The 19,524-nt window shown below is 35.7% G+C and overlaps 1 protein-coding gene across 1 annotated transcript in view; it reads left to right on the top strand.

Annotated features, from left to right (window-relative positions):
- ARFGAP3 (ADP ribosylation factor GTPase activating protein 3) overlaps positions 1–18,805 on the top strand; it is a 35,946-nt gene extending 17,141 nt beyond the window's left edge. The window contains exons 8-16 of the mRNA XM_056340098.1: positions 585–631; positions 2,840–2,982; positions 6,641–6,766; positions 7,333–7,455; positions 10,552–10,689; positions 11,865–11,988; positions 12,976–13,066; positions 16,881–17,002; positions 17,686–18,805. Of these exons, the coding sequence (XP_056196073.1) occupies positions 585–631; positions 2,840–2,982; positions 6,641–6,766; positions 7,333–7,455; positions 10,552–10,689; positions 11,865–11,988; positions 12,976–13,066; positions 16,881–17,002; positions 17,686–17,703 (932 nt within the window). The 3' untranslated portion in view covers positions 17,704–18,805. The remainder of the gene's footprint in view (positions 1–584; positions 632–2,839; positions 2,983–6,640; positions 6,767–7,332; positions 7,456–10,551; positions 10,690–11,864; positions 11,989–12,975; positions 13,067–16,880; positions 17,003–17,685) is intronic.
- Positions 18,806–19,524: the final 719 nt, after the last annotated feature.

The raw sequence follows: 19,524 nt of genomic DNA, 5'->3' as shown, positions 1-19,524 counted from the left end.
ATTTCTATGTTTCAAGATTTAGGACAAAGCATTAAGGCTTGAACTTTCAAACTTTATGTATAAAGCTAGACTCCCAATACCTAAGCAATTGAACATAGATAGAGTATGTTGTCACTTCTGATAATGCTTGTGAACTTGTTTATGATGATAGAGGTACGTTTTATCTGTGTTAAACGTAGTCAATACCTTTCTAGCCAGGAAACAACTCATCTTGAAAATGGTATATGGAATCAGGTGGACCTCTAGTCTGATTCAGAATAGGAAGTCCTGCATTCTTGGTCTATTTACTAGCAGGTAATCTACAACTGAAAACTGAGCTGTAATTTTATTCCTATTGTGCATTTGCAAGAGATACCATATCCTCAATAAGGCGCAGTTTCCTGCATTTTCTTGGAGACACTTACAGCTCCACTCCCTGTAGCTCAGTTTAGCATCTCAGTCTCTTAGTGTAGAAACTGTAATACTTCAAGGCATTGAAAATAAATTCCAAAAAATATTTTGAGGCTGATGCTGTGGAGATTATCTTCTGCAGTTCTGGAATTAATAAAATTGCATGTGAAGTAACGTACATTTAATCCTTGCAGAGAACACGACCTTCATAAAAAAGAAGCCAAATCAAGCCAAGAAGGGGGTAAGCGTATATAAATAATGCGTATTTTTAACTGTATTGTAGATCTCTGGAAATACGTAGATTGCAATATGGAAAGGTATCATGTAAGTTTACACTAAACAGTACTTGTACAGGTAACAATTTATGAAACTAAAATGGAAATGAAAACCATTTCTATATCAAAATGGCCAATGGTCTGTTTGAAAATGGGCTGTTGTTAAGATGAATTTGTCTAACAGGTTATTGTTATTATGTAGTAGAGTGCTTTAGATTTTTGGGTTGTTTTCTGACCTTGGATAAATTCTAAGTCTGTTTGCATGAATATAGTTCACTGAACTGGCTAGACTCCCACGTGTATATCTGAGTGTCATTTTCTCTGTACTGGCTGGACCTGAACAGTAGGTGATACTTTTTCAGAAATGAGTAAAATAAAAATGTCAAAGCATGTATTGATACCAAGGTCTGTATCCCACTTCTCTTCAGTTCTTTTCACAACCATTGTCCCTGCAACTGCGCTGATGCCCTATAACCTTTCTTCTCACTTGCTGATACTGGGTTGCAGGGCTTCTTCAGGCTTTCGCCTAAGTTAGTTGGCACTGAGATCTTTTTGTAGCAAATCCTGAAAACAGAGGGGGCTCCAACAGAACTTTTGAGTGGCTAAATAGGCATGTGTGGAACAATCTGTTAATGCAAGGTGAGTCTGAGACATTCAGATCTGTATTTCTGGAGTAGTCCTCATCTCATACCACACAGCAGTATGGTATTTGGTTATATAAGATAACTTGCAGCTGCATTCAATTCAAGGTAGTTTCAGGGTAGTTTACAGGTTTGTTTCTGTATGGGGTCTTAGCACTTTCTTAGGCATCTGGTCTCTGGAAAGAAGGCATGAGGAGAGTCGAGTATCAGAATGGTATTTCAAGGAACCTGAAAACTAAGACAGTTAAAATTAACTGAAGCTAGCTAGGAAAAGCCAGGTTTTGAATGTGTGGCTTTTGAGACCCAAGAAAATAATATTAGGCTATTAGGGTGACAATATGTTACAGGGAGTCACTTCTTTTGAGTTTGGACCATTGTTTGGCAAAAGATTGCACGTTTATTTGGAGCAGGTTGACTTAGATTGAGACCCATTATTTCTTGCTCCCACTAGAGGGCCCTAAATATGCAAGCGGAGTTTCTTCCTGTGTGTGTTACATGCAGGTATGTTCCCTTACAGTAAGAACATATCTGTGTTCACAGGTGCATGTACAGTTTGTGAACTGCAGTGTCAGAGCCTAAAACTGTATGTACGTAGACTTTAAAGCATTAAAAGTTTAAGATAAATGTATTGTGAATATTAACGATGCTGCAATGTTGCAGGTGAGGAATTGAACACGGCAGCCTAAGAACAGCAGTTTGAGTGCTGTGCTACTGCCTGTATCAGTATCATTGTATCTATTCATAATCATAGTATCAGCATCATTGTATCTACTCATATTTGTAGTATTCAGTGGTTTTAAAATCTTGGATAATCAGAATAAAAGAATCTGTATTCCTGTATTGAAGTACTATGAACTAGAAATAGAATTATTTTAAAAGAACAAGGGTAAAACTGGAACCTCTCAGCTGACCTGTTTATCTAAAAAAGTTTACAGTGCTTTGTGACATAAAAAGGCTAATCATGCATACATGTATATACAAAAGTTGTACATTGCTGTCCTACCATAAATCAGTAAATACCTCTGTACATGTTTATTAAAAATATGAATAAATCAATACTTAATCTTAAGATAACACACTAGCACTGGCCAGTGAGAAATAATTAAAGAATATTTGCCACTTCTAAATAGAAATTATGAAATAAGTGAATAAGCACCAAATGGTTCCATAGCAACAAAGTGTATTATTTTATTCCTATGCAACAGAATCATTATTAAGAAACTAAAGTTGTGCTATATATTATAATATTTATTTGAACATGCCAACCTCTGAACAATTAAAACTGTCATAGTTTTGTTATCCCATGATACTTGACTGCAGAGCTAACTAATTTTGTAAGACCTAGTAGGAGCATGTAGAGGGTCAAAACATGAAAAAATATTTTCTCTGCTGCAAACTTTCATTGTTGTTTGCGTACACTCCTTAACAGTATAGTGTTTGCTGTTGCTTTCAAAATTGACTGCAAAGTCAGTTGAAGTGATTGTTGCAGTTTTAATGTTGGGGCTTTTGTTTTTTGTTTTTCAATAAATCAAGCTTGGTGCCAAAAAAGGTTTGGGGGCACAAAAAGTGAGCAGCGAAAGCTTTAATGAGATTGAAAAACAAGCGCAAGCTGTAGATAAAATGAAGGAACAAGAGGATCTTCATAGCAGTAAGAAAACTGAGAAGCAAGAGCCACTGTAAGTATGAATTAAATATATAATGGTAAACCATGAAGCCTAATGTCATGATAGTGAAGTGGTTGTCAACATTTTAAATACTACCAGAGATTAGCTCATGCAAATAAAACTTCAGTTCTTGCTTTAAAAAAAAACACAAATGTGGCTGAGGTCAGCCAAACAGTCATTTCTCCTTTGCCTGTGTTTTTGCCATTCAGTATGTGTTTCTACAGTTGATGATTTATTGTAGAAGTAGCACAATGCTATCTTTAAAAATAACCGTATTTGACACAGAAAATGCGGAAACAATCTACTGATACATACAAACAAATGTAAAATACTTTGAATTTAAGTATTACCACAGAAGACACTTGCCTCTTGAACTTTCTTTGCCCCATGCTAGTTACCTAGTTTATTCTGTTTTGTAGTGAACTGAAGACTGTTTAAAACATGCAAATACTCAGCTTCATTTGGACTTACTGGTGAAGAGTTTCTATGCTGAAGGCAGTGGGTAGTTTTAAGTATGGCTAGAATTGCCTGTTTGTTTTATACTGGAATGGCCTTAATTTTCACCAAAACCCTTTGAGTATTTTTGTCTGAGGCTTTGAATCTGTTAGTCCCAGTCCCATCTTAATTAATAAATACTCAGCCCTAAAGCTCAGAGGTTGCTGTTCCTGGTTCCTTCCACTACATTTCTCTGCTACATGTATTTGGTTTTAACATTTTGTTAGTTGTCATTACAATTAAATTATTAAATGGTTAGTGTACACTTTTTACTGTTGTAAAGCTTAATAGCCTCTCATGTGCTAAGATTCATCATTTTTATAACCTATTGAGAAATTACTGAATTACTACATAATTACATAATCACTTGGAGCTTATGGTACCAAGCTAGTTGACCTGTAATCTCCTCCCTGCTCCTTTTGCTCACTTTTATGTAGCCTCTGCAGAAATGGATGTTTTGTGTGGATCAAAAATATCAATCACAAGGGGGTCATTTATTTTACCACAAAGTCATGCTTCTCAGTGATTGCAAAAAACTATCAGTACAGTGACTTAGAGGAACAGAGTAGTAAATAACAAGAAAAATGATCAGTCATTATTATTTTCCTTTAATGATGCTGTCTTTAATTATATAGTTCAGTTTGGTAGAAAGTCCCAAGCAATGATTCTGGTTTTGTGTCAGAAATGTATAAAACTCTGTAGATCCAAGGCACCTTTAGTATAAGGTTGCTGCAACCTTTCTGCAGTGGCCAGAACCTCCTAAAAATGTCTGCAAACATGAGGGGTGCACATAAACTTGAGTTTATAGGTCCAATCCCAGTAGAGGCATTATAACTGTATTTCCCTTGAGATTAACTTCTTGGATTTGTTAACTGTAGATGGCAGTATATACCAACGTTAAAGAAGCGTGAATATTTTTAAAATTGTATTTGCTTCCAACTGACTTTTATGGCAGTTTTAATTTTAAAATCTTGAGTAATGAGCTGTGGTAAATTCATTTAGTGTGGCTTTGTTATGTGGCAGGAACAGAAGCGATGCTTTTGTAGTCTAGTCCTAAGACTTAATATGTGATTTTATAATTGGTACAGATTTTCTTTATTTTCTGCTGTGCACTGACAAGAGAACAGATAACTGGAGTTACTTTAAAAATGATCAGTATACCTATTCGTTTTAATCAACAGCAGATAAGATTTTGATGTTCATAACATATTTCATAAGAAGGGCTCTAGTCTTTCTACTTAAAGTGCTGAGTAGATTTTATGAGTAGCAGTTTCAAATTGAATTTTAGAGAACATTTACAGTTGTCTGTGTAACAGTTGGTCCTAAACTGTAAGAATTGATTTAAAGCATCCCTGAACATAGTCTGTGTTTTGAAAGTACATTTTTCTGATTTTACTGGTTTCAAAAGTCATTCCACAGATGCATCCTGGTTTTTATCAGATTTTTATTGCTATAAGCATCTGAACATAAGAGGTACTGATGTTTTTTTTAGTTCTGGCTATGAGTCCTCTGAAAGCCCCAATCAAAGAATACCTAATCATCACAAGATTGAGATGGCTCTGTTCTTTTTTGAAATGCCTTGTCGGTGGGGGAGTGATGTCTCATTCCTTATAGCAGGCTGGTACCTACATCCCTTGTCTGTGAAGGAAGAAAACCAGATGCTATACCCCTTTTGTTCTAACAGATTTGGCTGCACAGCTCCTGTCTTGCAGGAGATGCACTAACTAGCAGGGTATGAACTTTGGCAGGAATGTCTTGTACTCTTGGTTAAAGTTAAGTCAGTATGCTTATTGGACCAGAAAAAAATCAAGCCGGGAAGAGCCTGTTTCAGTAATCAAATAGTTAGGAGACACACTGGAAGAAAATACTCCTTTGTCAAACACTTGTTTGCTTTTCATTCCTGCTTCTGCACAAAGTTAGAAGGGTTTTCAGACTTGGTACTTCTTTTCTACTTGCAGCATGATGTCTACCAGCAGCATTCTACATCTCATTCATCTTTCTTCTGATAGTGTTCGTTTGTACTCTATGCCAGTCAAAACTTACGAATTAAAAAATAGCTGCATTACCTATCAGAATTACTATTTGTGTCCCTTTTAACCTGATGTTAAATTTAAGCAGCGTTTCTACAGTTCTGTGATCAAGATTACAAACCTCTTTCTGCTACACTGGAATTACTGGGAAATAGTTAAGATTATTTTGAGATATAGGAAGGTTCATGGCATCTCAGAAATACAGCTGACTACCTGAACTGTGAGGGTGTTTCAGATGACAAAATGGGTTGTCAGCTGTGCAGAAAATTTTTTTTTGGATGCTAAGTTTTGGATGCTTCAAAGTTTCCATACTACAGAACATATTCCATTTTGGGAGTACAAAGACTCTCCCCTCTTCTGAGACACCTTTTTGGGCACAGGGAAGGGCAGCATCCATAAAGAAGTGTGGTCTACCTCTAGCACTTGTCTCAAGAGTGTACGTAAATGTCGTATTGAGTATGGATTCAATGTTTGCCTGAGAGAGCCCCTTCAAGGACTTTCAGTGAGACAGTTTCATGAAGTCAAAAATAGATGGTTTATTGGGGCAACAGATAAACCAGATTCGGGATTGATGTTGATAAATACACTTATTGTGTTAGCGCTAAATATTTCAAAGCTAGCTAATAATCAATGAAGAATTCACCCAGTTATCAGTGGTAGCAAGTGTTAAAACTGTTTAGGAGCATGAAGGGGACAAAGCAGGGCCAAGATGCTCTTTAGGGGGAAACATTACTAGTATTACATCATGAATGCCGCAGTACTGTAGTATGTTAAAGTCGGATAATTTTGACAGTTATTTGGTATCACATAGAATGAGGACTGTGGAAAAAAAGACTTTTTCATGTTGACTTAAAGGTGATGCAAAACTGTGTCCTGAACTTTAGCAGTTGCATGTTGGACATTTGTTTTGAAAAAGACTACCTCCTCATACACAGACTGGGGTGCCATTCAGACAGTCTTCTCTACTGGCTTTCTCCCATCCTTATAGTTGGAATTTAATCCAATTAATAATAAATATTTTCAGTAAGCACAGAACATAAAAAATACAGTGCTACGGTATATATTGTTAATTTTCTACCAGTAGTATTGGATTGGGTATTCAGTGTAGCATTTTATAGTTATGTTAAACGTGTATTTTGTTCTAGCATATCATCTTTACGGTTGGCCTACAAAGATCTTGATATTAAAACAAGAGAAGAAAAGTTAAATCTGTCTGATAAGAAGAAACATGAATTGGAGAGACTGGGCATAGGATTTGGCAGCAAAAGAAGGTATGTGAGATTCTATTTAAAGCACACTGGGGCTGTATGAAACCATCCTTCATTTTGCTTAGGAAATGAAAAAATATACTAAAATGTGTTATGGAAACTTCATATCATCAAAGAACCAAGTATTTGTTGGGGGAAGGGGCAGGATTGCTTCTGATAGATTTAAGTTCTAACCTGCCAGACAGGTGTTAACTTAAATCATAGGAAGCCTGTAGGGTGTTTGACTTTTCTAGCTGACTGTGGGGAAGGTAATCAGCATGTTTTCAGAGAACACTACCAGCCTAAGTATAGTCTGTCTTTTGTAAACCAAAACCCCCAAAAAGTCACATGGCTGTGTTTTCCAGCTGTTGGAATGATCTCTGTTCGGAAGTCCTGTCACTACCTCAGAGAACTACAGTTGAGTTTTCCAGGGTGCTGCTTTTTTTCTTCTTTGTTCCTTTCTTCTTCTATGTTTGTATAGCTTGGGCTTTATCAGCAACCTTCAGAAATGAGATTTGAGCTTTCATTTCTGTTTTTAGGATATGATCTTGGTCATATCCTTTACATACTTTTTTTCTTCCTGTTTCTAGTGGTATTTCTCACTCGGTCACCTCAGATATGCAAACAATAGAGCAGGAAACACCTGCAATTGCAAAACCGAAGAAAAAGTACACCGATGATGTAGAAGACTCCTATTTCTCTTCTAGTTCAAGGTAGTGTATAAGGTTTTTATTTTGAGTGGAGGTAGAAGTAGATGCAAGTTAAATATTCAAAAAATACTCAATATATTTGGAACTTAAGATCAAAACGGGGCAATTGGACATACCTACATACCTAGCATGTTTTCATCAGACATCGGAATTGGAAAAGTTGTGAAATAGTTGACCTTACCTTGATGACAGGTGTATTTATACAGAAGAGGAATTACTTTTTCTGAGGAGAAGGCAGTCTGAATTATGTGTTTACAGATTTTATCTTGTTCAGGGTGTGTGCCATATAAGCTTTTATTTGCTGTATACCAAATCCAGTGAATTTTTTTGCAGAATGACTTGTGTTTGTTGCGTTTTGTTTTTTTTTTTCTTGTGGTACTGTCTTCAACTTTCATTTTAGAATTAAACAAGTATTAAAGTCCGCTACTAGATACACTACAGTTGCATCAGTCTTTTAACACATGGACGCATGTCAAAATGCAAAAACTTAAATCTTTTTTGAGGTATGGTGTGTCGGATGTATGGTGTATTGGACATACTGTGTAGATGTCTGCAGTCTTATTTGATAGACTTCTATGTATTTGAACATAAAATGTAAGCAAAAAATAATTGATGAATTCTTCATCAGAGTATGAATACAATGCAAATTATAAAACACTGCTGTTGCAAAGGAGCAGAAAAATAATTAGTCCTACAGGCACTAATTGCAGTGAAGCAGCTGTTTCTGGACTGGTGGATAGAAACAGGTGTTGCTTTTATAAAATGCCTTTATTGAATTACTACCACAGAAACATGAAAAATTGTACCTAATTACTCATAGACAGGCAAATAAAAACACAAAGGCTTTTGTGTCATTCCTTTGTAGTGTAATCAGTAGTGGCAGAAAAATAAAAGTACCACATAAATGGCAGCAGTCTTGTGAAAGAAAACCTGTCATTTCAGTGCCTCCCTATTTGTTCCTTGCAAAGAACTGTTACTGCTCTCAAATTATTCATAAGCTTACTAGCAGGCAAAGGATAAATTATAGAAGAGGCTTTTTAATGTGTTTTGGTTCAGTAACTAGAAGATAAATTGTAACCTAGCGGTTCCTGGTTTTTGTTCTAGTTATAGCGACAGTAGAATCTAATTGGAGTTGGTATACAATTTCATTCTCTTTAAAGAAAGTATAAAATCAGGTTGTTGGGCTTAGTAAGGTTTGTAAGTTGGTTATCATCCTTTATTCCAAGCTGTGACTTTGAAATAGAGGTAATTTAGTATCATCTTAGTGTATGCCCAAAAGCAAAATAATCATGCTGGGTATTAGAGTGCTGGTAGGTAGTCTGTAAGTTAAGAAAGCTAAATGTCTCAAGGTTTGGAGATATAATTGAAGCCTCTCAAAATCCTTGGATTTTGATTTTTCTTTTTGCTACAAATAATAAAATCTTTATCAATATAACAGTGTAAAATTTTATTTTCTATTAAATGCAGCTTCTCTTTCTCCCTTCTCCCTGCACTGAATACTGAAGAAGTTTTTGCAAGGTTATGAAAATCTGAGAAGGAAGGAGAAAATCAGTTATTTTATTCAAAACAGCTTTTGTAGCACCTGCCACATCCCGTGGTTTTGATGGGCATTGTGAGCTTGGATATATATGCATACATCTATATACATATATATGTATGTATAAACACCTTGTTTGTTGTTATAGATCCATAATGAACTTAAGATTTCTGTGGCTTCTTTTTGTCTGTCAGGAGAGAAGGGGAGAGACTCCTGCTTTTTGTAGAAATTCATTCCAGATCTGTCCCTGCTATTTTCCATGTGCAGCGATGGGAGATTTTGCTGCTGAAGGTGTCACATTTCTCATAAACTGCAAAAACAAGTATCCTGCCTATTTATAACACAGACGTGGAGAACATTTTTTTTTAGAGTGCTTTTCACAAAGCACAGACGCAGACATTAATATGCCATGCTTGTTCTACCAAATTATTCCATTCTGATAGCCTCATGTCATTTTAATCATATTATTCCATATCCTGGTCATATCCAAACTTTAAGAAATAATTGCCCTTTGTGGTTAAATAAACTTCATCTTTGGCATTTTGATAGTTTTATTTTTTCCAGATGTTTTCCATGTATGTTTAGATATGTGTAGATAAAGCGGAGAAGGAAACAACAAACCACCAGAACTGACAAACATGCTTCATTTTTTTTCCTTTTCTTTCTGTTTGTGTTTTCCCTGTAGTTTTGATACACAAGGTAAGATTGTCTTATTAAGACTCACTTTTAAGAAATAGGTTCGTTAGCATTGTTTTAATAAAGCTTGTTACAAAACTCAGAGGTACTTAATATTTGTATTAAAAAAATACACAGAGCCAGACACAAGGGTTTTCCTTACTGTTCTGAGCTATGTTTGTTGGTGCCTCAGAAAATGGGAGCAGATTCTCTGCTAGCACGGGTTACAGATTAACTCACATGGAACTGTAAGGTTAGCCACTCTCAGCCCCTTAGTTACTAAACTTTGCCCCATGTGGAACCATAGCACAGCTGAATGCCATGGGTAGTTAGGTGCTGTTGGATCTCTGCAGCGTTCAAAGTGCCTGGGAAGTTGTGGTGGCTTTTTTCATAGCTGATGTCTTAGCATGGAGTATCAAGAGCACAAGGCTTTTATGAGCAGACTACCTTGTAGAGTCATCGTGGTTCCTTGCTTGCAGGGTCCATCCTGAAGTTTTGTTAGGGTTGCTCTTAAACCAGCCAGGTATCTTGACAACGTTCTTTCCAGTGTTTTGCCTGACACTAAAGGAGATGTAATACTTTGAAGTAATGAGAACTTTGCTGGTTTTGATAGGACTGTATCTTTCAGACAGTCTACTGCATATTCATGAGCATATCCAGCCTAAAGAAAGGCTGAACTTTTCAGTCACTTAAATACATGTGTAAAAAATGAAAATTCAATTGGATTCAACTGTGCAAAGATTCTAACCAACATTATGCAATCCAGATTATTCGCTGACAACTATCATTGTGCTGAAAACTTACTTGCTAGTGAACACCTACTATAACAATATTTATCTAACAGTGTAAAGTTTCTACTTTTTCAATACTTTTTTCTCTTATTTTAGGTACTATGATTCTTCAGATTTGAGGAGCAGCACTTTCTCTAAATGGGATGACAATTCAGACTCCTTTTGGAAGAAAGAAAACAATAGTAGAGATGTTGATGTAATGTTAACTTCAAAAAGTACAGGATTTTCAGACAGGTATACCAAGACCTAACTGGTTTTTGTACAGAAAGTCCAAGCTAGTTAATACCATTTGAGTCCTGGTCATAGTAGTGGGATTTTTTTCAGTTTAGAAGGAGAATTTGGCTGTAACTTTCATCAGCAGTCAAGGGACTTCCTGGATGAATGTCTTCTGTAAGCTGAATTTCCTGTTTACATTTTAAGCACTCATTTGTTTTGTTCAGTGCTGTGCAGTATATGTACTGGAGGTAATTTCACAAGCATTTCAGCAGGAAAAGTAGTAGACAAAAGATGTGGAAAGAAACTCAAATATTTGCACTCTTCTGAGAGCGTACGTACTTTACTTGCTTTGTTTATCGCATAATGAACTAAGGAGAACCTGGTTATCAAATGAAACTGTAGGGTACTCAGCTTTTAGGATGGAGGTACTGAAGTTACTTCTGAACAATGGGTCTAAGTGTTGTGATGATAAAAAAATGAATTTGTTTCTTCTTTGACAAGTGTGTTTTTATCTTTGAAATCAAGTGGAAAATGTAAGGATGTGGGGGTTTGTGTGTTCGGTTGGTGTTTTCTGCTTCTGTTCTCTACTTAAAACTGTGTTTTTCATTTACCTGTAAAATGCAGGTTGTGCATTTAACTACAGTATTTTTTTTAAACACAAACCATGTTGTTTCCTAAAGAGTGGACCAGTGATGCATACTATATAAAATAGAGGGCCGTGTCCACAACGCTATTACTTCCTTATTTGAGTACATTTACTTGAGGTGCAAGACAGTGACAGTTCAAAGGATGTTACACCTTTTTGTGCTATTACATTTAAATCTGAATTTCACTAACATTGTGGTTTGGCTTTTTTGAGGTTTTGTAGAAATATTCTGTCCTTGTTCACATAATTTAGCTTGCTTTTTAAATTAACTTTGAAAATAAAGATTCAAGATTAAAGGATTTGAAATACTGTAAGTTCACCATCTTTTAAAACTGTCGCTGAAATTTTATTCACTGCTGTGTCAACTTAGTAATCTGAATTTCTTTATCCTGGGTTGATACTGGTCTGATTTTTATCTTTTAAAAAAATCACAATTATACTTTTAGGCTTCACAAAGCAAAGACGATAGTGCTTCTTATTTGATTTATTGCATTTGGTTGTGATGTAAATAAGTTACACTCACTAATGCAAGTTATTTTTCTTTCAGGCCTGCATCTCGTCGTAAACCTGAATATGAACCATCTTTAAACACAGATGAGGCACAAAAAAAATTTGGCAACGTAAAAGCAATTTCATCAGACATGTATTTTGGAAGGCAAGATCATGCTGATGTAAGTAAAAAGCAATGATAAATATTTTTGAATGTTACAATATTCTTTGACTATAAACATGGTGTTCTTGTGTAAAGAGAAGACAATAAATAATTAAATCGGTAGAATTAGTAAGCTTATAGAATTATGTCCCAATTGTTTGATAGAAATGTACAAGTATCTGATAACTCTGACAGTATTTCATTTTAAGGAGTTGGAGCTGCAAGTAGGACCTTACCTCCAACATCATTCTTCTCCGACAGAAGTGATAGGCTGTGATTCAGCAGTCTTTATTTTTAAAAAATCAACCTGATGCTGGGTGAAGGCTTACTTAATTTGTTCTAAATACCCAAACTGATGCCAACAAACTGTTCTTAAAACATCTGTCCCCTCTGTATTTATTACATGGAAACATTGTTGCTATTGTAAGGCTAACTAAGCAGATAAATTGTTCAGCAAATGACAATTGAATCAGCCTAGAAATAAAAACCAGATTAATAGTATGTTGCGGTTAGGACATGAGGGATTATTTTAAAAAAATCTGGTTTTAATGGAGAATTAACAATGTAAAGAGTAATGTAAAAAAATACAATCAGTGTATTATCATTCCCAGGGATTTCAGAAAGTTACATTAAAAGCATCATGTGATTAGAAGGGTTAACATGATGCTAACTGCAGTGCTTTTTCCTTATCCTTCCCAGCCACTCCATTTCACATTGTTTAGTGGTTGTTCCTATTGGTTGCTTAGTTTTTCAGCAGTTTTAGGGTAGCTGGCAGTGAGTAAGCCTGTTGGTGTTGGAATGGTAAATGTCACTCTTTGATCAACTGAAGTAAGTTGAGATGATGCAAACTCACACTGCCTAAGACATGTGTAAACTACTAAATGGGAACAACTTTCAGAACGGTCGACTTCAGCTGGATTTGTATGTTCTAAAACTGTATATAATTATCTGACATGACCTCGAAAGATGATAGCGTACTGTACAATACTTCTCAATTATTTTCTAGTATGAAGCAAGGGCTCGACTAGAAAGACTTTCTGGAAGCTCATCTATAAGTTCAGCTGACTTGTTTGAAGATCAGAAAAAGCAACCATCAGGTACGTATTGAACCGAGTGAGAAACTGTGTCATGCAATGTATTCATGCTCCCGTACTCTGCTTCTAGTTACAGCATCAGCTAGCTGCCACCATATTCTGCGTGAAGTGTGCAAAGTGCAGTACCTGTTGGTATCACTAATAGGTTAAACAAATCTAACAGGTGTAGTCATTATTTTTAAAAAAATATTAATTTCTTAAATACCGAGTTCTGAGTTTTCAGTTCAGGAAGTTCAGTATTTTATACTGGGTTTTTAATGTGATTTATTGCAAATAATAGACTATATTGTAAATAATTTTTTCAAAGGAAACCTGTAATATCTTATTATAAAAACAAATAAGGTAACACCTAATACTGACTATCAGGTAGGGGTTTTGATAAGTTACTGTAAGTAACTTACTTATATATGTGAAAACAACTGTCATAACATCAAATCTAAGAATAATCTTTAATAAAATGTGAGTGGCCTTGAAATTCCCATGTAATCTGTTGAATGGCATATCATTCAACAAGATAGCTGCTTCTGACACTGGTCTTGCCAAATTACTAAGGAAGTTTTTCGATTGGTTTGTCAGTTTAAAAGATCTGTTGGAGTACCTTACATTGGAGAGGATAGTTCATCCCGTTAGAAAGGAAGAAGTATTAGATTGGATTGACTGAAAAGTAGCCCCTTAGGCTGTTGAAAATCTCTCCATGTTTTCTTTCCAACACCCTTTTTGGATAGTACAATAAAGTGAAATAGAAAAGATAGGAAATACTGGAACATTTTTTATTGAATTGATCAGTTGGGTTTCATTTTTTAACTTGTGAGGAAGTGGAAAAAAAAGCATTACTGAACTTGAAATCTGTGAGTAATTATATAAGTCGGCTGGAAAAGCAAACAGTATGCAGCATCTGATTTTACTTTGGGAAAGTTGGAGGGAAAAAAGAACATGTGACTATTGAGTTTTGATCCCCTGAAAGCAAGTTTTGAATACACTGGCTAGTAGAGAAATAGCTCCTGTTACCAGTTACTTAAGCTGGATTTTAGTAATTTGAAATGTAAAGCAAAAAAAAAAAAAAAAAAATTAAGGAGGGGAGGAGACATAAAGCAGGAATTGCAGCAATTTACTTCAGCCATTTGAAATAGTATTTGCAACTTGTCATACTTATGCTTAAAAAAGATGTGGGGAACATCAGAAAGAAACATCACTTCTTTGCTTAATTTGTAAACTATGTTTTCAATAGTACATGGGATTGTGATAACAAATATTTTGTTATCTACCTATTATTGACTTTCTTTGTCCTTTTTCTTTAATTTTTTAGCACATAAATGATTTTGTATGGAATTAATTTTTCCTTTAATTTGTATAATATGTGTGGGGCTTTTACACAGTAATGAATAAGGGAATGAACTAGGAAAGTATAAATATAAGTTAAAGATGGGGCAAATTGTGTGATGTGTGTGTGTATATATATATATGAATTTGCCTTCCTATTTACACATACGTATATATGTGATAAAATTCTCAACTGTATTCTGAATAAGGGTACTTATAGGCAATTATATCATGTTTTCTATGTGTACGTGAATTGTGCACGCATGATCATTCATCACTGACCACCTGAAAAGGTTCTTGGGGCTCGTGAGGGAATGCAGAGATTCTGAATAATGGGATAAAAAATACCTGCCTGCGACTCAAGGTGACTCTCTGTGACTGGCATGTAACCCAACAGTAAATTTAAAGTTATATTACGAAGACTAAACTTCTGCTAAATTTTGTGGGTTGATAACTGCTGGAGAATAATAGTGAGGGAAAAATACACCAGGAATTATTAGTTTGTATGTTATAAATTCACCCTATATTTGGTCTACAGAATCTTTCTTTCCTTTGTGTCTTTCTGTTACACAACCCACCCCAAAGACTATCTTTTGACAGTGGCCCTTCTTGAAGAAGTTCTACTGCACGGATAGCTTGTCTGGTGTTGAATTAATGCCAAGGTTATCATTAGTTCCATGAAATAAAGGTAATCGGGAGACTGAAGACTGGCAATAAAAATGCTGCTGTAATTCTGGGGTTCTTGCCAGAACAAAATGTCCTTTGAATCTAAAGTTGTTTTTATGAGCACTGCTGAGATTTTAGGGTAGAACAGGTTTGGGGTGCTTGCTTTTTTGTAAATAGCTCCTACAGCATTCTGTACAAAAGGAGGGCTGCAGGAAGACACTTTCACTTTGCATCATTTCAGACCTTGTGAGAGGTGGCGTATCAGATGGCTGACTTGTAGATGCTGATTTTGCAGGAAATCACAGGAAATCAGTTGCTTTCCTGTGTCATTTACAAGAAGTTTTTCAGATGACCATACGTAACCAGAAAAACATGAGAAAATTCATGTGGCTGAGAAGTGATTAGAGCTTTTCTCAGGTTATTTATATCTGCAAAATTTGTTTCCAAGACTCTGACTTTAATAACAAAAATGCTGACGCATTTGATAGGTGGAACAGATTGTAAGGAAGTCAAAATTACAGTTCAGAAATAGGGCTGTCTCAGCGACAGTGAATTGTTGAAAATAATATATAAATAAGTGTGCATTGTAGAAACAGCTGCTATCCGGCTTTAAAGAATGGAGTGGGAAGCTCTCTGAATGTGGCTATGCATCTGCCACTATGAACCAGCCACCTAGCCTAGGAAAACCAAATTATCTACAGTAATGTCTTTCTCAGCCTGCTGACAAGGCAGGTGCCTTCAGTTTCCCATGACAAGAGAGCTGCAGGTTCCCTCTGTCTTCCTCCTCCACCCCTGTTGAAAAAGAGGAGAAGGAAGGGCTGCCTGTGTGTAGCCATGTCCTGTACGGAGCTGCGGTCAGAAGTGTTACAGTTGTGCAGGTTGTGGAGTCTGTAGCTGGACGAGCTTGTCCGAGGGTCAGTAACAGCTCACAAGTCACCAGTTGTGCCCCGGCTGGTCAGAGCTATCCGTTGGCTACGAGTCTAAATTCAGGCTACAGATTGCCGGCTCCGTTTTGGAAACGATCTGTTTGGGGATGTTTCCCCTCAGCAGCTCCATTTATTCCTGAGATCATAGTTCTGTGAATCTGTTACTGCCCTTTGTGCCTCTTACAGCATCAGGTATTTAATATTAAGGTGTGCCAGTAACCCCTTTCACAGAGAGCGGGTGTTTGTTAACATGTTAGTACTTATCACACAGTTAGTTTTGAAACATCTTTAATTTCTGTTATCTTTAGGCTTATACTTTCCGTAACAGCAGTAGAGCTAACACTGGCTGAACTTCAGTGGCCTTAAGGAAGGCGGGATTGTCAGCTTTGTTTCAGACTTTCAAAACTTACTTACCTTTACTATCATTTCTATAGAATTTTCCAAGCCTCAAGATTTAGTAATGCAAAATATGTCTATATATACAGCATGTAAAACACACCTATGCATGCACACAAGTTGAGTTCATCACTTCAGCTGTCACTGAAGTACATTCATCTTCAAATTGCAAAGTAGTAACAGCTGTTCAGCATACAAGGCAAATAACATTGCAGCAGATTGAAAATGCAGAATAAATAATATATTATTCTAATTATTAATGTATTAGAATATATTTTTAATTGCTCAGCTGGGAATACAAAGTGTAGAAGATGATATTCTGGGTGGAATTACAAGCAATTAAAAGGAAGATGCATTTAAGAAATTTGAGATTTATGCCTAGTGTTTTTTACAGTGTCGATCAGACATTGGAATTTAGTAGTCCTAGTAGTATATTGTATTTCAGGGGGGAAAAAAGGCTGCTTTTAATATAAAATTATGTTTCCTCCTTGTGTGTGTTCTCCTTTTAGGAAGCTACAATATTACAAACGTCTTGCCTTCAGCTCCTGATATAGCTCAGTTTAAACAAGGAGTCAGATCGGTGGCCGGAAAACTTTCTGTACTTGCTAATGGGGTCATGACATCTATACAGGTTAGTAAAAATATTACAATATATTAACCATCAGTTAAAGCCTTTGTAGGGATTTAGTATCGTGGGTCCTGCCATTGAATCATCTTCAGGGAGAAAAGAATGAATTGGGGTTTGAGCTTTGTAGACCTCTTACGGTAGATAGACAGTAGATCTTTTAACAGATAAATCTGTAGCTGATAGCTCACCTTCCTTAGAATATCTTTTTTGCCTTTTCCCTTACATAGTTTATTTCTTTTCTTACAATTGAAACAAAAATTCCATTATGGAAGTGATTTGCTGTCACTATTTTGAAAGTAATAATAGTTCGTAACTCAGAATAGAATAGTTTATTTGAAAGGGACCATCGTCTAGCTCAACTCTTGTATTGACTCTTTAATTGACTTGACAGTAATAGCTTTGATCCGTGTTTGTGCACAAAATTAAGACAGTGTAAAGCGTGCTTGTGCTCCAGTTAGTTTGCATTTCCTATATGAGGTCAGTGGGAGCTCTCAGGTGTTTTAAAATCAGACTAATTATCCTGGATTATTAGTTGTGAACTGCAGTTCTTGGAAGTGCTGGTCAGTTTTCTTTAAGAATTTAACTACTGTTCATTTTACAAATGTAAGTAAAAACGAATTTCTTTCAACAGGAAACGTACTCATGTCTGTCTTTTGTCTTTTTTTTTTTTTTTGTTACTTTTGTAGGATCGATATGGTTCATAACATCATTTGTATCAACATACTTAAGTACACTAAAGGATTTCTTTTCAGATACACAAGTAATCACAATGCTGATTTGGATGAAGGTTGCCTTAAGACTGCTGATGTTTTGTTTCAGCATATTTGTTTCCTTGTGCAGCTTTCTGGCTCAGCCATTTCTTACTGCTATTTCATCTTTACAGAGCAGAAATCTTGTAGCGACTTGTTACATTGCATATGCTTCCCCCATCCCTTACAGTCTTTTATTTCTTAGTGACCTTAATGTTAGATGTTGGAACCTTTATTTTATCACTGATTTGGCTGTGAGGCAGGAAGGAGAAAGAAGGGTGAATGTGTGTGTTGGAAATGGGGCTTCCTAACAGAAACCAGTGCAGTTGCATCCTTGCCTGCCAGACATAACCTGTCTTCAGACTGTCTTACGAGGTGTGGAGAAGAAAATGTAAATTAAGCATATGCTGAAGTGGTACTTAGTAGACTGTAGCAAAATATAGAATGAAGTTAAACCTGTGCTTGTCAGGAAGTAGAAGCTCTTGCAGTCATAAATTGATGTGCATTAAAATGATGGGGAATTAGTGTTTTAAAACAATATTCCTGCTAGAAAATTTTATGCTTAGATGTGAGGTATGGAAAAGACAAGATGTGGTATACTGAATAGTGGATTTCATCTTGTCATGGGAACAATCTATTTATTCCTAGTTTTGAAAGCTACAAAAAAATTGCAATATGGAATCCTTAAGTGCTTTTTACAAATATGTATTGTGTACAAATTAAAAAAAAATCAAAATATATAAAGGGCCTAATAGAGTAGTTAATTAAATACTTGTTTAAAAATGTTTAGAACAATCTTAGGTTTGTGATAAATTATGAAATATTGAATGGGGAAATAGTGGGGCTGTGTTTTAGACAGTCTAGAATTTATTGCTGATGACATCCTGTGTAAAAATGATGATGACCTTAAAGAAAAAAAAAACACCTCACAACCAAGAATGAGCTCAAGTTAATTCCATTCTGTAACTTTATTTCTTAATTCCACTTTGTAAACTTCTGATATCTAATAAAAACAATTGATATAAACTCATTTTTTAATTAAATTTCTATGTGCAGACACCAGTCTCCAGCTTTCTAAATACTACCATCTGTATTCTGTCTATACAATGGTCTGGTAAAATTAGCCTTTAATTTAAATTAGTGAAACTAGCTTTCTCATTAAATTGCTGTAGTGATGTAGAAATCAAAACATGAAGGCTAGGGTAGAGAATAAGCTATTCTACTGTTGTTGTTGTTGTGTTGAAATACAGTTAACAGTATAGCTGTATTTGGGTTTTAATTTCTAGCTGCCACTTATATCTAACTCAGTTCTGGCAACTTGCTCTTGCAGATGTTGCATTTAGATTTATTAATCCAACAGTGATCTTTCTTTTTTAAGAGTAGTACAAGATACGCATTTGTTCTGCTTAACTGCAGAGCATTACAATAAAAGACTCGCTTTGTTTTCTCCTTTCTCGCCCTATAGAGATGATTTTGCTAATATAACAAGAAAATGTACTGGTCGGGGCTTGCTTTGGTTTTCTTTAATTACAGGTAATGGTTCTCAGTTTTCAAACTACTTTACAGCTAAGTGTACACACATTAGTAAATTTATTACAAGTAATAAGTGGTCTGATTTTTCAGAGTTGTGAGATACCAACAGCATCCATGGACTTGCAGAAGAGCTGCTCCTCCAATAACTAGGCTACATATTTAGGCATTTGTGTATGGATGCAGTTGCTTAAACTAAGGCAGCGATGTATAACAAAATGTAGTTCTGTCCCCTCCTGTGGTTTC

This window comes from Falco biarmicus, chromosome 5 (assembly GCF_023638135.1).
Source record: "Falco biarmicus isolate bFalBia1 chromosome 5, bFalBia1.pri, whole genome shotgun sequence".
Classification (NCBI taxonomy): Eukaryota; Metazoa; Chordata; class Aves; order Falconiformes; family Falconidae; genus Falco; species Falco biarmicus.
This window is presented reverse-complemented; position numbering and strand designations above follow the sequence as displayed.